General features: G+C 37.8%; 1 protein-coding gene across 1 annotated transcript; it reads right to left on the reverse strand.

Annotated features, from left to right (window-relative positions):
- Window positions 1-9,968: 9,968 nt before the first annotated feature.
- Window positions 9,969-22,308, reverse strand: LOC131952638 (uncharacterized). The gene is made up of 8 exons (XM_059315387.1): window positions 22,096-22,308; window positions 16,580-17,444; window positions 15,324-15,491; window positions 13,973-14,166; window positions 12,425-12,892; window positions 12,060-12,157; window positions 11,236-11,407; window positions 9,969-10,305 (listed from the first exon to the last, which is right to left on the reverse strand). The coding sequence occupies exons 1-8, from the start codon at window positions 22,306-22,308 to the stop codon at window positions 9,985-9,987; spliced, it is 2,499 nt and encodes an 832-aa protein (XP_059171370.1). The 3' UTR covers window positions 9,969-9,984.
- Between the last annotated feature and the right edge of the window lie 1,269 nt (window positions 22,309-23,577).

Genomic DNA, 23,577 nt, shown 5'->3' on the forward strand with positions numbered 1-23,577 from the left:
TGGAGACCCCTGGTCTAGATCTAGTGTAGTTTTACTGGTGTTGTATTTCTAGTGTTGTATTAGAAGTATTACCTTACTTCATTTTTTTTTGACGAGGTAATTATAATGGTGTTAAGGAGAGACACAAAAATGTAACGGTTCGGCGTTTGTGTGTGTGTGTGTGGGGGGGGGGGGGGGTCCATAATTGACGTAACATGAAGTCACGAAGACCGTATGAAGTCCCGATCCGATTTATAAAAAAAAAAAAAACCACACATTTAATCAGAAGTCAGACACCTGACCCATACCCGAGTGTCGCCATTTATTGGCGACTTTTTACTGGTGAAGTAGAGTTCAACAGTCTTGGATCTTTCAAGGGGGGGTAGATTACATTTACGGGAGGGAGGGGGGAGGACATTGATTTGGTATATATCTTCTATATACATTATGTTTATATTCTTTTCGTTTGAGGGCAGTGGGGGGGGGGGGGGGTGGAGTGCCATTCTAAGATATGCGGAAGGTAACTCTGGACGTCACTTGCAAGGTTTCTTTCAGACATTTTTCTCCGGAGTCCGGAGCGGTGAGTGGAGGTTCGCACTTAAAATTTCCGGGGTTGGTGGTAGACGTGTTTCTTCTACTCCCCCTCCATCGATGGATTGCCTGAAAGATACTCTGGTCATGTGACCACCATAGCTGGGCGGTCGTCAGGTATTACAGCACGAATGAAGCCTTAATGACCAAAAATACTGATTTTTTGTCTCACCATCAACTGTGTCACCATCGACTGTTTCACCACCAATTGCATCACCACCAATTGCATCACCACCAGATGTCTCACCACCAACTGTCTCACCACCAGATGTCTCACCACCAATTGTCTCACCACCAACTGTCTCACCACCAACTGTCTCACCATCAACTGTCTCACCATCAACTGTCTCACCACCAATTGCCTCACCATCAACTGTCTCACCATCAACGGTCTCACCACCAATTGCCTCACCATCAACTGTCTCACCATCGACTGTCTCATCATCGACTGTCTCACCACCATTGTCTCACCATCCAACTGTCTCACCACCGACTGTCTCAATGCCGACTGTCTCAATGCCGACTGTCTCACCACCAACTGTCTCACCACCAACTGTCTCACCACCAGATGTCTCACCACCAACTGTCTCACCACCAGATGTCTCACCACCAACTGTCTCACCACCAGATGTCTCACCACCAATTGTCTCACCACCAATTGTCTCACCACCGACTGTCTCACCATCGACTGTCTCACCACCAATTGTCTCACCATCGACTGTCTCACCATCGACTGTCTCACCACCGACTGTCTCACCACCAGATGTCTCACCACCGACTGTCTCACCAACAACTGTCTCACCAACAACTGTCTCACCAACAACTGTCTCACCAACAACTGTCTCACCAACAACTGTCTCACCAACAACTGTCTCACTATTATCACCATTAAACTACTGATGTACAAAGCTCAAGTTACCATGAGATATTCTGTTTAAATCGCCGAACATCATTAAATATTTATTCCTTTAAAATGTAGGTCATTCTAAAAATAGTTCACATGTCTGTATCCCATGAATCCCTGTCAGAAACGTCTTTCAATTATCATCTAACTAATGCTTAATGTCTAACATGTGCGTAAAATTGTAATTTTTAAAAATTTTATTCCACGAAAGTGTTAAACACGTGCACACGACCAAAGGCTTACCTGTTCACTGATGTCGTGGGTTCGAATCCCAGATAATTTATCGCTGCATCTTTTTTTTTCTTTTCTAAATTTTATGGATTCCGACTACCGGGCGGGACCTTTGAAAAGGGAAATCTTAAACTGAAAATTTTGATTCGGATATTTTATTCGGTAAGATCGGGGGTATACACAAAACCAACAAAGTTTTCAAGGTAATAACATCCTTGTACAATCACAAATTACGGGCGTGCAAACATACTTATACAATCACGCAGACGAACAAACATACAATTACAACGTCATATGGAAGGTGAGCTAACATACCAAGATTGAACCACTCACGGCAGACCATAGCCAGTTAACGTACAGGAACGATAATCAGACAGACATCTGTGAAATAAAATTGTGGTCGTTTTTTTTTTTTCTTAGCTGTAAAAACTTAATATTCAGATTTTGAGAACTATTTGAAAGCGATTGTAAAGAAAAGTTTGAAGCGGTGTTTTTAGTTTGAATATGTTGATCCAATTTCCACAGAATCCTGCCACTCTGGTGCTAGATTGTTGTGGAACTCGTGAGGACACGCATGCTCTAGGTGGAGGGGAGGTGGCTGAGGGGAGGGGGTGGAGGGGAGGGGAGGAGGGGATGGAAGGGAGGTGGTGGAGGGGAGGTTAGTTGACAGGAGGAAGTGACCAGTGAGACCACTCCATAAGAGATGTGTGATAAAAGTGAAACCAGTTCGTGAGAAGTATGTGAAAATGTGAGACCATCAACACAAGTCACAAATTGCAATCCTTACCGTTGTCATGGTGCTAAACTGTGACATTTATCCACTGTCGTAGTGCCCAGACTGGGCATGTGACTTAGCTGTCTAGCTTAGGCGCTGTTGATTAGCACTTAATTTTTCAACTTACTCGTGTGTGATAGTTTACCAACTCGAACTTTTTACAGGTAAATTATATTTTCCTTTGATGTTAAATTAAAAAAAAAAAAAAAAAAAAAAAAAAAAAAAAAAAATATATATATATATATATATATATATATATATATATATATATATATGCGCTAGTCTCTGGCTACTAGATCTTTTTTGAGCTTTCATGGGGAAGCAATATTTACCCCCTTACCTACCCTCTCACCACAGTTCCAAAATTCCAACTTATGTTTACTTACCCCCCCCCCCCCCCTACCCCAGCCCCACCCAACGACCGCACCCGTACGGCGAGCCAGCCATCCCTGTTTCTATTTATGACAGGCTTTTATCAGAAGGCACGTCCATCTAGCCGTCTGCTTATCGTGGCCCTTTTAACACGAGCCCACTAGACGAGCAGAGTAGCTTCCCTTACGTCATTTCTGCCGTCTCTAGCAGTACAAAAAATATGCTACCCTACTACACTAGCCCATAGGGAGAAATTGAGTGTGAATATTGAGTATAGTCTCGATCTAACCCGCTTTCTTGGATGTTTGACGGCAAGTATTGATGACGTAGTTTACACAGAAGTTGACAAGTCTGTCTCTAATGCAGTATGCCCCCCTTACCAACTTTTTGGCCAGTGGCGTGACGTTACTATATTTAACTATGGGGGGGGGGTGTAGGGTTTGGGTATATATATATATATATATATATATATATATATATATATATATATATATATATATATATATATATATAAATATCCAGTAACTAATAAAACAAGTTCCCATGATACTGATCTAATATCATAGGGATTGTCGGAAATGCTCACTTTAAAATGCCACGGAACAAAATATTTATCGGAATATTTGTGATTGATACTAAAGTATGGTCAGAGTAATAGCGTCACATGCCGGAGGGGGGGGGGGGGGGGAGGACCTTACCTGGTGATACCATCTAAGAGAGTGACATATAGTATAGTTTTAGTACGTAATATAGACTGTAGTCGTTGGTGGGTGGGGTGACACATTGGACCATAGAATCGGATGTCACTCACCCTAGTGACGCCACTGAATAGAAGTGAGCAACAAAACCAAGAAATATTGATTTAACTTAAGTATGTAGATATGCAGTCTCCAAATCTAAATATAGCAAAGTTCGGTAGGTAGGCTAAATTTATACCAACCTAAAAATATAAATTCTTCAACATTTAATACATTATTTTTAAAAAATATGGCTACTCGGGTGCCGAAAGTATTTTTAAAGCCTCAGGTTAACTAAAAAGATAAAGACAAACAACACATTTCTCTCCCTTATCGACAATGCTAAAAATAGAAAGCCAGGTCAGCTGAGACTTTAGTTGTTTCTGTGTATCAGTTTGGTAGAGAAAAAAAAAAACTTCCCTCTTTTCTTAACCTACATAGATCTAGATTTCTATGTAATTACTAAACCTCGACTCGGCGCATTGTCCCAATTTTAAAAATAGAACATCACTAGTTAGAGATGAGTGGAATCGATTATTTCGCGCTAAGTTTAAAAAAATAACGCGGTTGGCACAAGATTACCGGTATTTTAGCCAGAGCGCCGCCGCGCATGCGCGTGTTCTGTAAAAACTATCACCAACCAAGCGGCGGTCTAAACAAACAAAGGCACGCCCCATTTCGTCTTCAGGTGTTTAATTGGTACCACGGCAATAACCATCAAATAATCATTTGTTAACGCGGCCGCACTCCTCTAACAATTATTTCCTACTTTGTATATAAGACATGCCTACCGATATATCAGAATATCTTTTAACTAGAGTAAAAGACGTCAAAATAAAAAAAAATTAAATAAATATTAAGTTAATCCGGTGTTTGTCAAACGCTTGTTAGCTACTTTGTTGCTCAGATTAGTTTATTTAGAAAAAAAATTAAATCAGGTCACCTACTATAAAATAAAAATGTTTTTATTTTAAAAAAAAAAATCAAATTTTTAATATTTGGGTTTTTTTTTTTACATTCAAAGGTATATAACCAAAATAATACTTCATGTCTTTAAAAACTACACCGTTACCTCCCCTGGAATAAATTTAAAACATTGTTACTCTACATTAGTTTATTCCTCATAAATCGCTACAAAATATTACTCATTATAGTTTATTTGAAAAAATTAAATCAGGTCACCAATTATAAAATAAAAATGTTTTATTGAAAAAAATAATATTTTTAATTAATGTTTTTTGCTTTTTTAAATATTCAAATGTATAAAACAAAATAATATTTCATGTCTTTAAAAACTACACCGTTACCTCCCCTGGAATAAATTTAAAACATTGTTACTCTACATTAGTTTATTCCTCATAAATCACTACAAAATAGTACTCATTATAGTTTATTTGAAAAAATTAAATCAGGTCACCAATTATAAAATAAAAATGTTTTATTGAAAAAAATCATATTTTTAATTAATGTTTTTTGCTTTTTTAAATATTCAAATGTATATAACAAAATATTTCATGTCTTTAAAAACTACACCGTTACCTCCCCTGGAATAAATTTAAAACATTGTAACTCTACATTAGTTTATTCCTCATAAATCGCTACAAAATATTACTCATTATAGTTTATTTGAAAAAATTAAATCAGGTCACCAATTATAAAATAAAAATGTTTTATTGAAAAAAATCATATTTTTAATTAATGTTTTTTGCTTTTTTAAATATTCAAATGTATATAACAAAATATTTCATGTCTTTAAAAACTACACCGTTACCTCCCCTGGAATAAATTTAAAACATTGTAACTCTACATTAGTTTATTCCTCATAAATCGCTACATAATGGTGCTCAGATAAGTTTATTTAAAAAAAATAAAATCAGGTCACCTACTATAAAATAAAAATGTTTTATTGAAAAAAAAATCATATTTTTAATTAATGCTATTTGGTTTTTTTAACATTCAAAGGTATATAACCAAAATAATACCTCATGTCTTTGAAAACTACACCGTTACTTCCCCTGGAATAAATTTAAAACAATGTAACTCTACATTGGTTTATTCCTCATAAATCGCTACAAAATATTGCTCAGATTAGTTTATTTTTAAAAAAATTAAATCAGGTCACCTACCAAAACTATAAAATAAAAATGTATTATTGAAAAAAAAATCAAATTTTTAATTAATGCTATTTGGTTTTATTTTTAACATTCAAAGGTATATAACCAAAATAATACCTCATGTCTTTAAAAACTACACCGTTACTTCCCCTGGAATAAATTTAAAACATTGTAACTCTACATTAGGGGAGTTTATACCTCATAAATCGCTACAAAATATTGCTCAGATTAGTTTATTTTTTTTTTAATTAAATCAGGTCACCAATGCTATAAAATAAAAATGTTTTTATTGAAAAAAAAAACAAATTTTTAACTAATGCTATTTGGGTTTTTTTAACATTCAAAGGTATATAACCAAGATAATACTTCATGTCTTTAAAAACTACACCGTTACTTCCGCTGGAATAAATTTAAAACGTAACTCTACATTAGTTTATTCCTCATAAATCGCTACCCAATGTTGCTCAGATTAGTTTATTTTTTTTAAAATTAAATCAGGTCACCAATTATAAAACAAAAATGTTTTATTAAATATTTTTTTTTAATTAATGCTATTTGGTTTTTTTTTAACATTCAAGGGTATATAACCAAAATAATACCTCGTGTCTTTAAAAAACTACACCATTACCTCCCCTGAAATAAATTTATAACATTGTAACTCTACATAAGTTTATTCCTCATAAATCGCTTTAAGATATGTTTAGCGACCCGCATTGATGACGGCGTCTGGTAGTTCTGCGGCTGAATGTTTGTCCATCTTATGACACAACCTCATTAGTTTGTGCAGAAATCTAATGACACAACCTCATTAGTTTGTGCAGAAATCTAATGACACAACCTCATCAGTTTGTGCAGAAATCTAATGACACAACCTTATTATTTTGTGCCACTGTCCATAGTGGACACATGCCCATAAAAGGCAGTCATTTTGTTTTTTAATAATTCCACATTTAAGTTGTTGGTATCAAATTCACATTTCAGTTTGTTTTTTTACAACAAAAAAAAAATTAAATTTTTATAAAAAAAGAACAAGACATTTAATTTTAAAAATAAAATTTAATAACAAAAGCAAACCCCTGATTATCTCTCCCACCTATAAACACATTTTTTGCATAAGACATACATTACTTTCACAATTATTTTTTTACCTTTTACACAAATAAAAACTTAGTTTACCCAGTCAATAAATATTACAGATCAAATACATTATTAACTAGTACTGTAAGCCATTCCAAATTTCAGCCACTTTAATCATCATCAGGTACACTATTGTAGACAGTGTTGAGTAAAAAAATAACATCAACAGCTCTGGTATGTTTGTACCAGGGATAAAAACTAGAATATTATCCATTTATGTATACTTTAAAATGCTATGTACAAAATAATACTCAAATAAACAAAAAATGACACCACTAGTCAAATGTCACAAAAAATGACATTTTTATTAAACTTAAGTTACCCTTGAATTGATTTACAATTATGAATTAAAAAATCTTATCTTTTTGTATTTCTTGCATTAAAAATATGCCAGAATATAATCCAAGATAAGAATTTCCACATTTTAAACCACAAAAAGAAATACAATGAACAATTCTTGTTTTGACAAGTAATTAAAACTGTTGTCCTGTAAATACTCTACAGTAAATATCACTAAAACATTCAAAATACAGAAAAAACTGGTCATTAAGCACCAAATTAATGAAACACATGCTCTAATTCACAATGTGGGCTTGCCTTCGTTTTTTGTGTATGGATGATGCAGTATCACAAAATGCAAACTATAAGTTTTTATGAAAATTATTAGTTAAAAAAATCCAAGACAATAGATGTTAGTCCAGAATATTAAATAGTCCTACCACCATACACCAGGACTGTCCTATCACCCTGGACCAGCACTGTCCTACCACCATACACCAGGACTGTCCTACCACTCTACACCAGGACTGTCCTACCACCATACACCAGGACTGTCCTACCACCATACACCAGGACTGTCCTACCTACCTGTGTTTTTGGAATGTTAGTGAGTTCATCCTGCCACATAAAATCAACAATGAGAGATTCATGTGTAAACCAACAAATAGGAATGGCACAGTAAAAAATAAATAAAATAAGGCTGATGAAGTTGAGCTCATTAGTTTCTTGGACCTTGGTATATTGAGTTGTCCAGCTACCTAAACTGCTCATTAGTTTCTTGGACCTTGGTATATTGAGTTGTCCAGCTACCTAAACTGCTCATTAGTTTCTTGGACCTTGGTATATTGAGTTGTCCAGCTACCTAAACTACTCATTAGTTTCTTGGACCTTGGTATATTGAGTTGTCCAGCTACCTAAACTACTCATTAGTTTCTTGGACCTTGGGATATTGAGTTGTCCAGCTACCTAAACTGCTCATTAGTTTCTTGGACCTTGGGATATTGAGTTGTCCAGCTACCTAAACTACTCATTAGTTTCTTGGACCTTGGTATATTGAGTTGTCCAGCTACCTAAACTACTCATTAGTTTCTTGGACCTTGGTATATTGAGTTGTCCAGCTACCTAAACTACTCATTAGTTTCTTGGACCTTGGTATATTGAGTTGTCCAGCTACCTAAACTACTCATTAGTTTCTTGGACCTTGGTATATTGAGTTGTCCAGCTACCTAAACTACTCATTAGTTTCTTGGACCTTGGTATATTGAGTTGTCCAGCTACCTAAACTACTCATTAGTTTCTTGGACCTTGGTATATTGAGTTGTCCAGCTACCTAAACTACTCATTAGTTTCTTGGACCTTGGTATATTGAGTTGTCCAGCTACCTAAACTACTCATTAGTTTCTTGGACCTTGGTATATTGAGTTGTCCAGCTACCTAAACTACTCATTAGTTTCTTGGACCTTGGTATATTGATTTGTCCAGCTACCTAAACTACTCATTAGTTTCTTGGACCTTGGTATATTGAGTTGTCCAGCTACCTAAACTACTCATTAGTTTCTTGGACCTTGGTATATTGAGTTGTCCAGCTACCTAAACTACTCATTAGTTTCTTGGACCTTGGGATATTGAGTTGTCCAGCTACCTAAACTGCCTTTACTTTCCTGAGGGCCATAAACACGGGATCTGAACTCAAGGCTTTCAGGTGAGCGAACGAGTACTCTACCATTTAATTAGAAAATACTAAGCAGTGATGAAAAAATTGCATACATCATTAAAACATCTGATATAGTATCACGCTTGTATAGAGAATATATTATTAAATATGCTGTGAAAATTTGGTAATATACCATGGAGAGTCAACAAATGGCCTACAATAAAACTGAGGACAATTATGCAACAATATTTCAAACCAAAATATTTGTTATTATTTAACAATAATATAGAAGCTAGGCTATTTGATAGACAAGAATTTTTAACAGAGTTGCGCTTGTTCGTTAGAGAACAAAAAACTCTTAGAGTAATCTTCTAATTAAGTATTACGATTTAAATTACACTTGTGTAAAAAATTAATTAAACTGATCCAATTAAATGAAAATTTTTTGAACACAAATTGGTAAACAGATCACACTAGGACAAGTCTCCTATCTCTATAACAATCTCAAATATTATAGCTGTAACAGATCACCACTATGTTCATACTTCTATAACAATCTAAAATTGTGTTTATCACCACTAGGTTCCCAGATGTCAGTTGTATGAGACAGATGTCAGCACTGACAGTGTTTTGTCATCTACAATGTCATGTAAGGTATCTCTGGGTATGAACAACATGTCATCAAAGCTACCAGTTTAAAAAAAAGACAGTTACAAAAATGTCATCCAGAAAAATAAAAACTTAAAAATAATTAAGGTACATTGATGCCTGCTGCTTTGATAGTACAAGTAGCTTGTAAACAATTCCATCTACATAGCATAATGGTTTGTATTTATTGGTGGCTAAAAATAATGTTTGTAACCGCTTACATAAAAGGCTCAAAGAAGTTCCTAATTTAATGGCTTCAACTTTGAAAGACTAGGGATATGTTACAGGCCACATATTTCAACCACAATTCAGATACATTTGACATTGGTTTCTTTTTTAATAAATAAGGCACCATTGCACCCCCATAACTCACTTATTTCAACATAGTCAATCCTCTACCTCCCCCCCCCCCACCCCCCTGGAATCTCTACAGTTTTTTTAGAGTTTTGTCCGTTAACTAAAAATTGGACCTAAATACATCAACAAATTTTTATCTTCTTATCCCCTTAAATTATTGGGCCATAATATTTCAACATTTTTTTTTAAACTTGGACCATAATATTTCAACATTTTTTAATCTTCTCTCCCCTTAAAAACTGCTGACAACAACAGAACTTGACCATACTCAGGTGACTGCCACATACACACGCAGACTGCTGACCGTACGTATTGATACGACTAACAAAATTTTCGTCCACACTGTAGGACAACGTATGACCCCCCGTATCCTCAAGAAAAAGATTCTTGACCTGCACCGTGGCCTCAAACATCCCCTGACAGGGGCCGGTCTCCACCAGTAACTGTAACTCTACCATGTCCAAGGTTGCCTCCCCTAGGCTGATCTCAAACTTTTCGTATTCCTTGCTCTCATAAAACTTGAGTAGCTGAAGAAAAACCCACAATGTTATACTGAATTAGATGGTCTACGTTAAGTTTTTTAACATGATATCTTTGGTTGATTTACTTGTCTACTAAATTTTACACACCCTGCGCAGACCTACATACAGCATCATTAGACAAGCAATAGATTGGAATCCCTAAGGAAAGAAAAGAAATTAAAAAAAAAAAACCAGTTGAACAAGATCAGTTGTCAGAGAAGTACAAGCAGCTAGCTGGAAGGTTGTGGGCCCAACTTGGAGAAATTGCGCAAAATTAGAGTAGGAAGTAGAGATGTGGTGTCCTTGTGCTCTATGATAGGTCCACAGGAATGTTGTTTTACAGAACTGACACTACTCTTCTAAAGGGCAAGAAAGTTTGAAGACAAAATACTGTTTGGGTGTAATTAACTAGTGTGTAAAGGAATTACACCATAGGTTTGTTTGTTAGGTGACTGTGTCTGTCTGTACTAAGTACTAGCAGCCATTACTTTTTGTACCTGCTAGAGACTGGAGAGTGGGACAATGCTTCAGTCATACAGGTTTATGACTTGGGCTTCAGTCATACAGGTTTATGACTTGGGCATCAGTCATTCAGGTTTATGACTTGGGCATCAGTCATTCAGGTTTATGACTTGGGCATCAGTCATTCAGGTTTATGACTTGGGCTTCAGTCATACAGGTTTATGACTTGGGCTTCAGTCATACAGGTTTATGACTTGGGCTTCAGTCATACAGGTTTATGACTTGGGCATCAGTCATTCAGGTTTATGACTTGGGCATCAGTCATTCAGGTTTATGACTTGGGCTTCAGTCATACAGTTTTATGACTTGAGCTTCAGTCATACAGGTTTATGACTTAAGTCATACATATCTATATCCAGTCATTTGTTAGTGTATGAATAAAAGGCCCAAACATGTTAGACAACCAAAGCAAACCTTCTCATTAGGCATGACCAAACTGGCAGAATGTGTCTGGTTCAAGGTCAGGGTCACACAACTGGTCCTGGCAGGCTCTGTCAGGGAATTGATGGCATCTACCACAGCCTGGGCGGCCCCCTTGACCACTGGACTGTCTAGAGGCGCTGGCACCTCCTGCACACAGGTACACCTGCATTGATAAAAGGTAGTGGAATATAAGGGACATGATCATTACAAAGGTGAATAATAAATCAAGAAATCAAATGCATTTTAAATAAAGCAGGAGTAATCTCCCCTAAACTTTTTGTATATTCTTGTACAACACTCAGAGGTGAGATGGCACTTTCTGTTATATTAGGGGCTAAAAATAGAATTCTGAGACAAAACCATTTTTTTGGAGAAAATAGAGTGATGAAAAAGTTTGTAGAATATGTTGATGCTAAAAAATTGTATAATATAAAATGATAAAATTCTTATGGTTTTATTTTGAGATATGAAAATTACATTAAGTATTACTTCCAGTCACCAAATATTTATTAAAATTAAAAAAAAACAACAATCTAATGAATAAGATCTTATACCTTTGTATGAAATTTCATCCACATAGCAGAAACGGTACTCATGTTATTGGTATTTCATAAGGGTAAAGAGCCATGTGTAAGGCAGCATAAAAAGACATGAGTACTCTGACCAGCATGCTATAAGTGTACTCACCAATAATACAAGAATGTACTCACCAATAATACAAGAAAGTACTCACCAACACGAGAATGCACCCCCCCCAACACAAAAATACACTCACCAGCACAAGAATGCACCCACCAACACAACAATGTACTCACCAATGTGTTTGAATGCCAGCCTCAGCACAAGTTCTGTTGGCAGGAATCTGTTGGAACAAGCTGATGCCCCGAGACCCTCCAGTAGATGGCCTGACATGCTGGGGGTGACAACATACAAGATGGTGGTCACAATGTCTGGTATTCTGTTACTTAGAATAACTGTTTTCATTTCTTAACTAATAAATGTTTAAAACTTTCTAATCATGAATAAATAGAGTCAAGTATAAACAGTCTATAGAATTTGTGAATTTGGATTCATCTGTATGATAAAAATGGAGTCAAGAGAGATGTTCTATAATACTTAAAATCACAGTGTGTGTGTGTGTGTGGTTGGTACCATGTCCAGACACCTGCTAAAAACAAACCTTATTTAACTGAAGAATGTGCAGCAATGTTTCATGAAGATCAAACGGAGTCGTGAGCTTGTCGGTGTTTTCAGCTAAATTTTTATACAACTGCCTGTGGGTCTTCTTGAAACTCTCAGGAACAAAGACGGACAGAAACGGCAGCCGTTCCTCAATCTTGCCTTGATACGTCTTCCTGACCAACCCTCGTCTTGACCCGTGGTCAGCAAACACTACGACGATGGTGTTGGTCAGGTGACGTTTTCTGTGCATGCGCATTAAAAAAGTCTTGAGGTCAGCGTCTAGGTACTGGGAGGGGTTGACGTCGTTGTGGCTCAGCTCACAGGAATAGCCGACAGCGAAGCAGGAAATGTTGCGGTACTTGTTGAAAAAATCTTCCAGGTACTCCAGCAGGTACATGTGGTTGGGTTTTGAACCGGTGCAGTAGGGTTTGTTGCACTCAGTCGCTAGCCTGGACTTCTTCAGTTCCTGGAAGGTAATTGGTTTTTACATTATTGTATACGTAGTATAGAGGAAGTATTGTCATGGTGCAAAAATTGAAAACAGATATTTTGAAACATCTTGATGCTCTACACCACCCTGAGTAAAACAAAAAAATCCTCTTTAGACCTAGTGATCCACTTGGCATATGTTTGTTAACCACAGCACATGAAGAGAAGGTGTGGTGAGCACTTTGCCCAGCTGCCTTCACTTCCCTAAGTGAGGTACCCATTAGAGCTGACTTGTACTCTGATTTGAAATTGAGACTCAGGTTAGCAGCCTAGCGCTCTACCACTAAGCCCACACCATCCCATACTTCCTGAGTAACTCACTATACACGTCTATAACTCCTAGTTTTCAAGAATTTGCTCTGTGTGATCCTGTTTAACCTGGTTAACTCTGTGTCACAAGTTGGTCAAGTTGTCATGTAATAAGATATTGCATTCAGTAAAGGGGGATAATATTGAGTGAAGGGGGATAATTGGCCATTCTGTTAGCTGGTCTTTGTTTCTGTCTAAAATACCAAAATAGCTTTGGGTCTAAACTAACTACAAGAATACAGTTACTGGTGCTTAAAGGGATATTTATACATATTTAATAAACTGCTGGAGGAAATGTAGATTTAAAATTGACATTTAATTCTAATAATAAACAAACCTCCAATTTAAAGGCAATACCAGGTTTAGCAAATAGGGCCTACCTAGAGAAAGTATGAAGTATGATTTATTTAGTGTTCTGCCAACTTATTTCAGTGTGTCAATTGACTATTAACATGTGTAATAAGTATTCTCAAAGGGGGGGGGGGGGGTAATTTATCTGGGAGGAAATGACAAAGGGGTATTGTCCTAGTTTTATTATAAAGCTAGATCTATAACCCATCAGGAAACTACTAAAGAAGCAAGTAATTAAACCAATTATCTTTACCTGCCAGAGACCCAGGTAATTAAACCAATTATCTTTACCTACCAGAGACCCAGGTAATTAAACCAATTACCTTTACCTACCAGAGACCCAGGTAATTAAACCAATTATCTTTACCTGTCAAGTAATTAAACCAATTAACTTTACCTGCCAAAAGTATCTCATGTAGTGATCAGTGGGCATCTGGTTGAAACCTTTCAGACGTAAATTAAACGCCCCAATTCCAGGCTCGTCCTCAGCGTAGAGGGTAGCAGCGCCACGCTGCTTGTAGTGTTTCCAGACAAAGTCCACTCCGTCCAGCGTCTGGGTGGTCACGTTGGTCACCTCCTGCTGAAGTTGGCCTGAGTCAGAGAAACAAAAACCTTTGAACACCCACAGGTGGAACTTGGGTGTACAACTACAGATGTCCTAGTTGAACTTGGGTGTACAACTACAGATGTCCTAGTTTAACTTGTGTGTACAACTACAGATGTCCTAGTTTAACTTGGGCGTACAACTAAAGATGTTCTAGTTTAACTTGGGTGTACAACTACAGATGTTCTAGTTTAACCTGGGTGTACAACTAAAGATGTTCTAGTTTAACTTGGGTGTACAACTAAAGAGGTCCTAGTTTAACTTGGGTGTACAACTACAGATGTCCTAGTTTAACTTGGGTGTACAACTACAGATGTCCTAGTTTAACTTGGGTGTACAACTACAGATGTCCTAGTTTAACTTGGGTGTACGACTACAGATGTCCTAGTTTAACTTGGGTGTACAACTACAGATGTCCTAGTTTAACTTGGGTGTACAACTACAGATGTCCTAGTTTAACTTGGGTGTACGACTACAGATGTTCTAGTTTAAACTGGGTGTACAACTACAGATGTCCTAGTTTAACTTGGGTGTACAACTACAGATGTCCTAGTTGAACTTGGGTGTACAACTACAGATGTCCTAGTTGAACTTGGGTGTACAACTACAGATGTCCTAGTTGAACTTGGGTGTACAACTACAGATGTCCTAGTTTAACTTAGGTGTAAAACTACAGATGTTCTAGTTTAACTTGGGTGTACAACTACAGATGTCCTAGTTTAACTTGGGTGTACAACTACAGATGTCCTAGTTTAACTTGAGTGTACAACTACAGATGTCCTAGTTTAACTTAGGTGTACAACTAAAGAGGTCCTAGTTGAACTTAGGTGTACAACTACAGATGTCCTAGTTTAACTTGGGTGTACAACTACAGACATTCAAGTTTAACTATGATGTACAACTACAGACATTCAAATTTAACTTTGATGAATAACTACAGACATTCAAATTTAACTTTGATGAATAACTACAGACATTCAAATTTAAGTTGATGAATAACTACAGACATTCAAATTTAACTTTGATGAATAACTACAGACATTCAAATTTAACTTTGATGAATAACTACAGACACTCAAGTTCAACCTGTACAGGCAACAAAGAACTTGACATACCTGAGTTACCAGGTAAAAAGAATGCTCACCTACAAAGATAGGGAAGAGAGCCTGCGTTGTACCATCCCCCACAATATTGTACCCATCAAATACGACTGCTCCTAATTTTTCTTTCAAGTACTTTAAAGTCTGAGGCAACTTCCGCTTGAAGGTCAGGCTTGACATGGAGTCTATCCCAAACATAAGGACATTGTACTCTATCGGGACAAAAAAAAATTGTGAGTGAGAATTCAAGATATTCTTTCTTTTAGTAGTTTTAGTTCAAATATTTTTTATGTATATTTTTTTTTTATCAACAGTGAACTAAAACATCAAAAATTTCTTAGGTACAATATGACTTAATTTCTGATCCTCTACCAGACCTATTGACTGACCTATTGTGTGAGATCTATTGGCTGACCTACTGTTTGACCTATTGCATCACCTACTATGTAACCTAAAAGTGGCTAAATGTGTGACCTATTGTTTCACCTATGTGAAAAATTGACTGACCGACTATTAACCTACTGAGTGACCTGTTGTTTTACCTACTAAGTGACCTATTGACCTACTAGGTTACATGTTTTACCTAAGTGACCTATTGACCAACTGGGTGACCTGTTGTTTCACCTACTAAGTGACCTATTGACCTACTGGGTGATCTGTTGTTTTACCTACTAAGTGACCTATTGACCAACTGGGTGACCTGATGTTTTACCTACCAAGTGACCTATTGACCAATTGTGACCTGTTGTTTTACCTACTAAGTGACCTATTGACCAACTGGGTGACCTGTTGTTATACCTAACAAGTGACCTATTGACCTATTGTATGACCTGTAGTTTTTGCTACTAAGTGACCTATTGACCTACTGGGTGATCTGTTGTTTTACCTACTAAGTGACTTATTGACCTACTGGGTGATCTGTTGTTTTACCTACTAAGTGACTTATTGACCAACTGTGTGACCTGTTGTTTTACCTACTAAGTGACCTATTGACCAACTGAGTGACCTGTTGTTTTACCTACTAAGTGACCTATTGACCTACTGAGTGACCTGTTGTTTACCTACTAAGTGACCTATTGACTTACTAAGTGACCTGTTGTTTCACCTAAGTGACCAATTGACCTTTTGTATGACCTGTTGTTTCACCTAAGTGACCAATTGACCTTTTGTATGACCTGTTGTTTCACCTAAGTGACCAATTGACCTTTTGTATGACCTGTTGTTTTGGCTACTAAGTGACCTATTGACCTACTGGGTGACCTGTTGTTTCACCTACTAAGTGACCTATAGACTGACCTACCTGGAGGACCTGTGCTTTTGGTGACTCTACTGAAATGCTGGAAGACGTCTGCCTTAGGGTTGACCTGTACCAGGAACTGCTCCCTAAAACACTCCTGGGGTTCCAGAGGTCTGGGCATGGCTAGGTCCTCATACAGGTCTGGAGGCTGGTAGTCTGGCAGGTAATCTTCAGTCAGGCGCTCAGGTACCACAGGTAACTTGTTGACATCTGCGGTGCTGTGGATGTCTGCGGTGATGTTGATGTCTGCGGTGCCATGATTGCTAGAAGTATCTCCATCCACTTGAAACACAGGAACATTTATGTTTTGTTGACGCGATATTCCTGTTTCTTCCGGATCTAACCCATTATGTGTATTTGTATCTACTTTAAGAACTACTGAATAATTTGCTTTCAATCTTACAGGACTAGAAAAGTTGGACAAACTATGATTATAAAACCTGGTATTGTTTAAGTTAGGTGTTAGAAAATGCTCCAATATTGTTGTCATTTGTGTACTTTCTTTTGTTGTAACCTCCACAACAGTGTTGGTTAATGTTGAAATGTCGCGGGAATTTTTTTCAGTTTCTTCATAAACATTAGAACCTAATTCACAATTTACATAAAGAAAATCTTCTTCCACTAGAAACTTCCCTAAGACGGGGTCCTGATCTAAGTCGTACAGATAGCTGTCGTCGTCTGAGTACCGTCTGATGGCTGACACGGCACAGTGCCGGACTTTCCATTTGCTGAGCTCTGTTTGATTGGGGACCAGGTGTCCCTTGTGGTAGGTGAAGTAGTTGCCACCCTCACAGGTCAGGGGGTCCATGGTGTGGAAGGCGAAAGATAGCGCATCATGCTGCAGGCTTAGCTTGGGTCGTTTGCAGTGCTGGGGAGTATTTATTTACACGTTAACAAGTTGGTCAGAACATTCTGGAAAGTATGAATTAAAATGTAAGTAAGTTGATCAGAAAATTGAACAATTTTCTAGAAAAGGTTTGAAAATGTATTATCTAAGTCCTTCATTCATTTTCTACCTTAGTACTACCTGTGGGAACCCCGAACACTAATATTAAAAGCACAATAGAAAAAGGACTAAGGGAATTAGCTTTAGAGCATGAACTCATTAACAAAAACAGAACACAACACAAAATCTAGGGAAAACTCTCAATACTCATATATCTGTCTATCACTGTATAGAAGAGAAATGCTTTCATGTATTATTTGTACAAAAATTAACAATCTGCTTATAATTATTATTATAGTCGATATGATATTTTAATTTAATATGATACTTGACATACCAGCATATTCAATTAGTTAATAAGAATGCCTTGCTTTTAGAAACAAGCCCTAGCCTAAACCCAATGACCCATGCATGTCTAACTAAAGAGTATCTTCAGTGACCAGTGTCTAACTAAAGAGTACCTTCAGTGACCCATGCCTAACTAAAGAGTATCTTCAGTGACCCATACATGCCTAACTAAAGAGTACATTCAGTGACCCATGCATGCCTAACTAAAGAGTACCTTCAGTGACCCATGTCTAACTAAAGAGTACCTTCAGTGACCCATGTCTAACTAAAGAGTACCTTCAGTGACCCATGCCTAACTAAAGAGTACCTTCAGTGACCCATGCCTAACTAAAGAGTACCTTCAGTGACCCATGTCTAACTAAAGAGTACCTTCAGTGACCCATGCATGCCTAACTAAAGAGTACCTTCAGTGACCCATGCCTAACTAAAGAGTATCCTCAGTGACCCATATCTAACTAAAGAGTACCTTCAGTGACCCATGCCTAACTAAAGAGTATCCTCAGTGACCCATGCATGCCTAACTAAAGAGTACCTTCAGTGACCCATGCCTAACTAAAGAGTACCTTCAGTGACCCATGCCTAACTAAAGAGTACCTTCAGTGACCCATGCATGCCTAACTAAAGAGTACCTTCAGTGACCCATGTCTAACTAAAGAGTACCTTCAGTGACCCATGTCTAACTAAAGAGTACCTTCAGTGACCCATGTCTAACTAAAGAGTACCTTCAGTGACCCATGTCTAACTAAAGAGTACCTTCAGTGACCCATGCCTAACTAAAGAGTACCTTCAGTGACCCATGCATGCCTAACTAAAGAGTACTTTCAGTGGCCCATGCCTCACTAAAGAGTACCTTCAGTGACCCATGTCTAACTAAAGAGTACCTTCAGTGACCCATGCCTAACTAAAGAGTACCTTCAGTGACCCATGTCTAACTAAAGAGTACCTTCAGTGACCCATGCATGTCTAACTAAAGAGTACATTCAGTGACCCATGCATGTCTAACTAAAGAGTACATTCAGTGACCCATGCATGTCTAACTAAAGAGTACCTTCAGTGACCCATGTCTAACTAAAGAGTACCTTCAGTGACCCATGTCTAACTAAAGAGTACCTTCAGTGACCCATGCATGCCTAACTAAAGAGTACCTTCAGTGACCCATGTCTAACTAAAGAGTACCTTCAGTGACCCATGCCTAACTAAAGAGTACCTTCAGTGACCCATGCATGCCTAACTAAAGAGTACCTTCAGTGACCCATGCCTAACTAAAGAGTACCTTCAGTGACCCATGTCTAACTAAAGAGTACCTTCAGTGACCCATGCATGTCTAACTAAAGAGTACATTCAGTGACCCATGCATGTCTAACTAAAGAGTACATTCAGTGACCCATGCATGTCTAACTAAAGAGTACCTTCAGTGACCCATGTCTAACTAAAGAGTACCTTCAGTGACCCATGTCTAACTAAAGAGTACCTTCAGTGACCCATGCATGCCTAACTAAAGAGTACCTTCAGTGACCCATGTCTAACTAAAGAGTACCTTCAGTGACCCATGCCTAACTAAAGAGTACCTTCAGTGACCCATGCATGCCTAACTAAAGAGTACCTTCAGTGACCCATGCCTAACTAAAGAGTACCTTCAGTGACCCATGTCTAACTAAAGAGTACCTTCAGTGACCCATGCATGTCTAACTAAAGAGTACATTCAGTGACCCATGCATGTCTAACTAAAGAGTACATTCAGTGACCCATGCATGTCTAACTAAAGAGTACCTTCAGTGACCCATGTCTAACTAAAGAGTACCTTCAGTGACCCATGTCTAACTAAAGAGTACCTTCAGTGACCCATGCATGCCTAACTAAAGAGTACCTTCAGTGACCCATGTCTAACTAAAGAGTACCTTCAGTGACCCATGCCTAACTAAAGAGTACCTTCAGTGACCCATGCATGCCTAACTAAAGAGTACCTTCAGTGACCCATGCATGCCTAACTAAAGAGTACCTTCAGTGACCCATGCCTAACTAAAGAGTACCTTCAGTGACCCATGTCTAACTAAAGAGTACCTTCAGTGACCCATGTCTAACTAAAGAGTACCTTCAGTGACCCATGTCTAACTAAAGAGTACCTTCAGTGACCCATGCCTAACTAAAGAGTACCTTCAGTGACCCATGCATGCCTAACTAAAGAGTACCTTCAGTGACCCATGCATGTCTAACTAAAGAGTACATTCAGTGACCCATGCATGTCTAACTAAAGAGTACCTTCAGTGACCCATGTCTAACTAAAGAGTACCTTCAGTGACCCATGCCTAACTAAAGAGTACCTTCAGTGACCCATGTCTAACTAAAGAGTACCTTCAGTGACCCATGCATGTCTAACTAAAGAGTACATTCAGTGACCCATGCATGCCTAACTAAAGAGTACCTTCAGTGACCCATGTCTAACTAAAGAGTACCTTCAGTGACCCATGCATGCCTCACTAAAGAGTACATTCAGTGACCCATGCATGCCTAACTAAAGAGTACCTTCAGTGACCCATGTCTAACTAAAGAGTACCTTCAGTGACCCATGCATGCCTAACTAAAGAGTACCTTCAGTGACCCATGTCTAACTAAAGAGTACCTTCAGTGACCCATGTCTAACTAAAGAGTACCTTCAGTGACCCATGCATGCCTAACTAAAGAGTACCTTCAGTGACCCATGTCTAACTAAAGAGTACCTTCAGTGACCCATGCATGTCTAACTAAAGAGTACCTTCAGTGACCCATGCATGCCTAACTAAAGAGTACCTTCAGTGACCCATACATGTCTAACTAAAGAGTACCTTCAGTGACCCATGCATGTCTAACTAAAGAGTACCTTCAGTGACCTATGTCTAACTAAAGAGTACCTTCAGTGACCCATGTCTAACTAAAGAGTACCTTCAGTGACCCATGCATGCCTCACTAAAGAGTACCTTCAGTGACCCATGTCTAACTAAAGAGTACCTTCAGTGACCCATGCATGCCTAACTAAAGAGTACCTTCAGTGACCCATGTCTAACTAAAGAGTACCTTCAGTGACCCATGTCTAACTAAAGAGTACCTTCAGTGACCCATGTCTAACTAAAGAGTACCTTCAGTGACCCATGCCTAACTAAAGAGTTCCTTCAGTGACCCATGTCTAACTAAAGAGTACCTTCAGTGACCCATGCCTAACTAAAGAGTACCTTCAGTGACCCATGCATGCCTAACTAAAGAGTACCTTCAGTGACCCATGTCTAACTAAAGAGTACCTTCAGTGACCCATGTCTAACTAAAGAGTACCTTCAGTGACCCATGTCTAACTAAAGAGTACCTTCAGTGACCCATGTCTAACTAAAGAGTACCTTCAGTGACCCATGTCTAACTAAAGAGTACCTTCAGTGACCCATGTCTAACTAAAGAGTACCTTCAGTGACCCATGTCTAACTAAAGAGTACCTTCAGTGACCCATGCATGCCTCACTAAAGAGTACCTTCAGTGACCCATGTCTAACTAAAGAGTACCTTCAGTGACCCATGTCTAACTAAAGAGTACCTTCAGTGACCCATGTCTAACTAAAGAGTACCTTCAGTGACCCATGCATGCCTAACTAAAGAGTACCTTCAGTGACCCATGTCTAACTAAAGAGTACCTTCAGTGACCCATGTCTAACTAAAGAGTACCTTCAGTGACCCATGCCTAACTAAAGAGTACCTTCAGTGACCCATGCATGCCTAACTAAAGAGTACCTTCAGTGACCCATGTCTAACTAAAGAGTACCTTCAGTGACCCATGTCTAACTAAAGAGTACCTTCAGTGACCCATGTCTAACTAAAGAGTACCTTCAGTGACCCATGCCTAACAAAAGAGTACCTTCAGTGACCCATGCATGCCTCACTAAAGAGTACCTTCAGTGACCCATGTCTAACTAAAGAGTACCTTCAGTGACCCATGCATGCCTAACTAAAGAGTACCTTCAGTGACCCATGCATGCCTAACTAAAGAGTACCTTCAGTGACCCATGCATGCCTCACTAAAGAGTACCTTCAGTGACCCATGCCTAACAAAAGAGTACCTTCAGTGACCCATGCATGCCTCACTAAAGAGTACCTTCAGTGACCCATGTCTAACTAAAGAGTACCTTCAGTGACCCATGCCTAACTAAAGAGTATCTTCAGTGACCCATGCATCCCTCACTAAAGAGTACTTACAGGCCTAGACTTACTTGTGGCTGTTTTATTATTCCTTTGGGCAATAGATGAGCAAAAGGATGTGGGCTGGTAGTGGGGGGCCTGTTGTAGTAGGTTGAAATGATATCCAGCTGGCTGGTGATCAGAACTATCTCGTCATTGGACAAGATACGCACAAGAAAATAGATGTTAAGGATCAAAGCAAACAGACACACAACCCGCAGAACCTTGCAGTGAAATTTGCTCATCTTGTAGCTAATGTTCTTCAGCTGTTGCCCACAATTTTAGGTGAATTTTTTGAACAAACAGTTAATAACATTTTCTATCAAATCATCTTTGTACTGTCAGTCTGCAATCTATGAAGCGAAAGTAAAAATATTTAGATAAAAATGAAGACATTTTGATCTGGTTAAATAAGTAGTAGTCTTGTTACTAGTTAGTAAGTTACAGTTATAGTGTAGCTAGACCTAGAAATAAATCTAGGACCTAGAGTTTCCAAGAGAGTAAGTAGTAATTATAATGTTTATAAGCTTCCTACTCCCTTTCGCCTAGCTGGGTCTCAACTAACCAATGTTAATTTCCTTTAGGCCTACTTAATCTAGATCTACTAGTACTAGTCTTCAAGTACGAATAGATAAAGTTTTAAAGTTAAACTCAAGACGTTAAACAATAAAACTTAAAACATCAATGGATAAATATATCAATATTAGCCAGAAATTAACTTTTAACAGTAGTGTATGCTAGCAAGATTTGCTATATATTCACTTTTAAACAGCGACCATGTGTAAGTTAAAGTGGTTTCCCCTGAATCTCTTAACTACATTATAATTTTAACAAAAATAAACGTACACAAGATGGCTGCTAAAATAGTAAATGAGCTTGGATGCATCTGATGAAAACATCGTTAGTCTTTATTATTTACTATAAAATTTTAATAGGGCTACAAACTACAATTGTTTAAAAACAGGTACATTAACTTTCAACGAAACTTTGAAATATTTTTGTAACTTTCAAAACATAAATCAAAATCCTCCTAAAATGTGAAATAACTAGGCCTAACACATTTTGATTTTAATGTCACCTTTTTTTCACACTACTAGTCTCGGCCGATTTTACGTAGATTCTAGATCTACCTAAAACCTTACAATGATAGATTAAGGCCTACCGAATTTTAATTTAATTTACTCAATCAAAGGCCCTTTGATTCAAAGGGACTGGATCATGGGTAATCAATCGTTTTAGAGTTTTAGGTTTTAGGTACGTAAAATTGCCAGCGACTAGTAATGTGAAAAACAGGTGACTCCTTAAATTTTAATAACTATTTCACATTTTGAGGAGGATTTATGTTTTGAAAAATACAAAAATGTTTCCTTTTTTCATTTATGTACCTGTTTTTAAACAATTGAATTGAAACTTTTCAGTAATAAATGAAGACTAGCGATGTTTCCAACAGATGCAACCATGCTCATTTACTATAGCAGCCATCTTGTTTAAGTTATTTTTTTTGTAAACTTAGA

This window comes from Physella acuta, unplaced genomic scaffold, assembly GCF_028476545.2.
Source record: "Physella acuta isolate Inbredline_101_S28 unplaced genomic scaffold, ASM2847654v3 ptg000072l, whole genome shotgun sequence".
NCBI lineage: Eukaryota > Metazoa > Mollusca > Gastropoda > Physidae > Physella > Physella acuta.

Bases quoted from the DNA above. Each gene is read 5' to 3' on its own strand.
- LOC131952638 (XM_059315387.1), bottom strand. From the start codon at position 22,308: ATGAGCAAATTTCACTGCAAGGTTCTGCGGGTTGTGTGTCTGTTTGCT. The intron at 17,445-22,095 runs GTAAGTCTAGGC...AATACTCCCCAG, and splicing joins GAATAATAAAACAGCCACAA to CACTGCAAACGACCCAAGCT. The intron at 11,408-12,059 runs GTGAGTACATTG...TTATCAATGCAG, and splicing joins GCTGGCATTCAAACACATTG to GTGTACCTGTGTGCAGGAGG.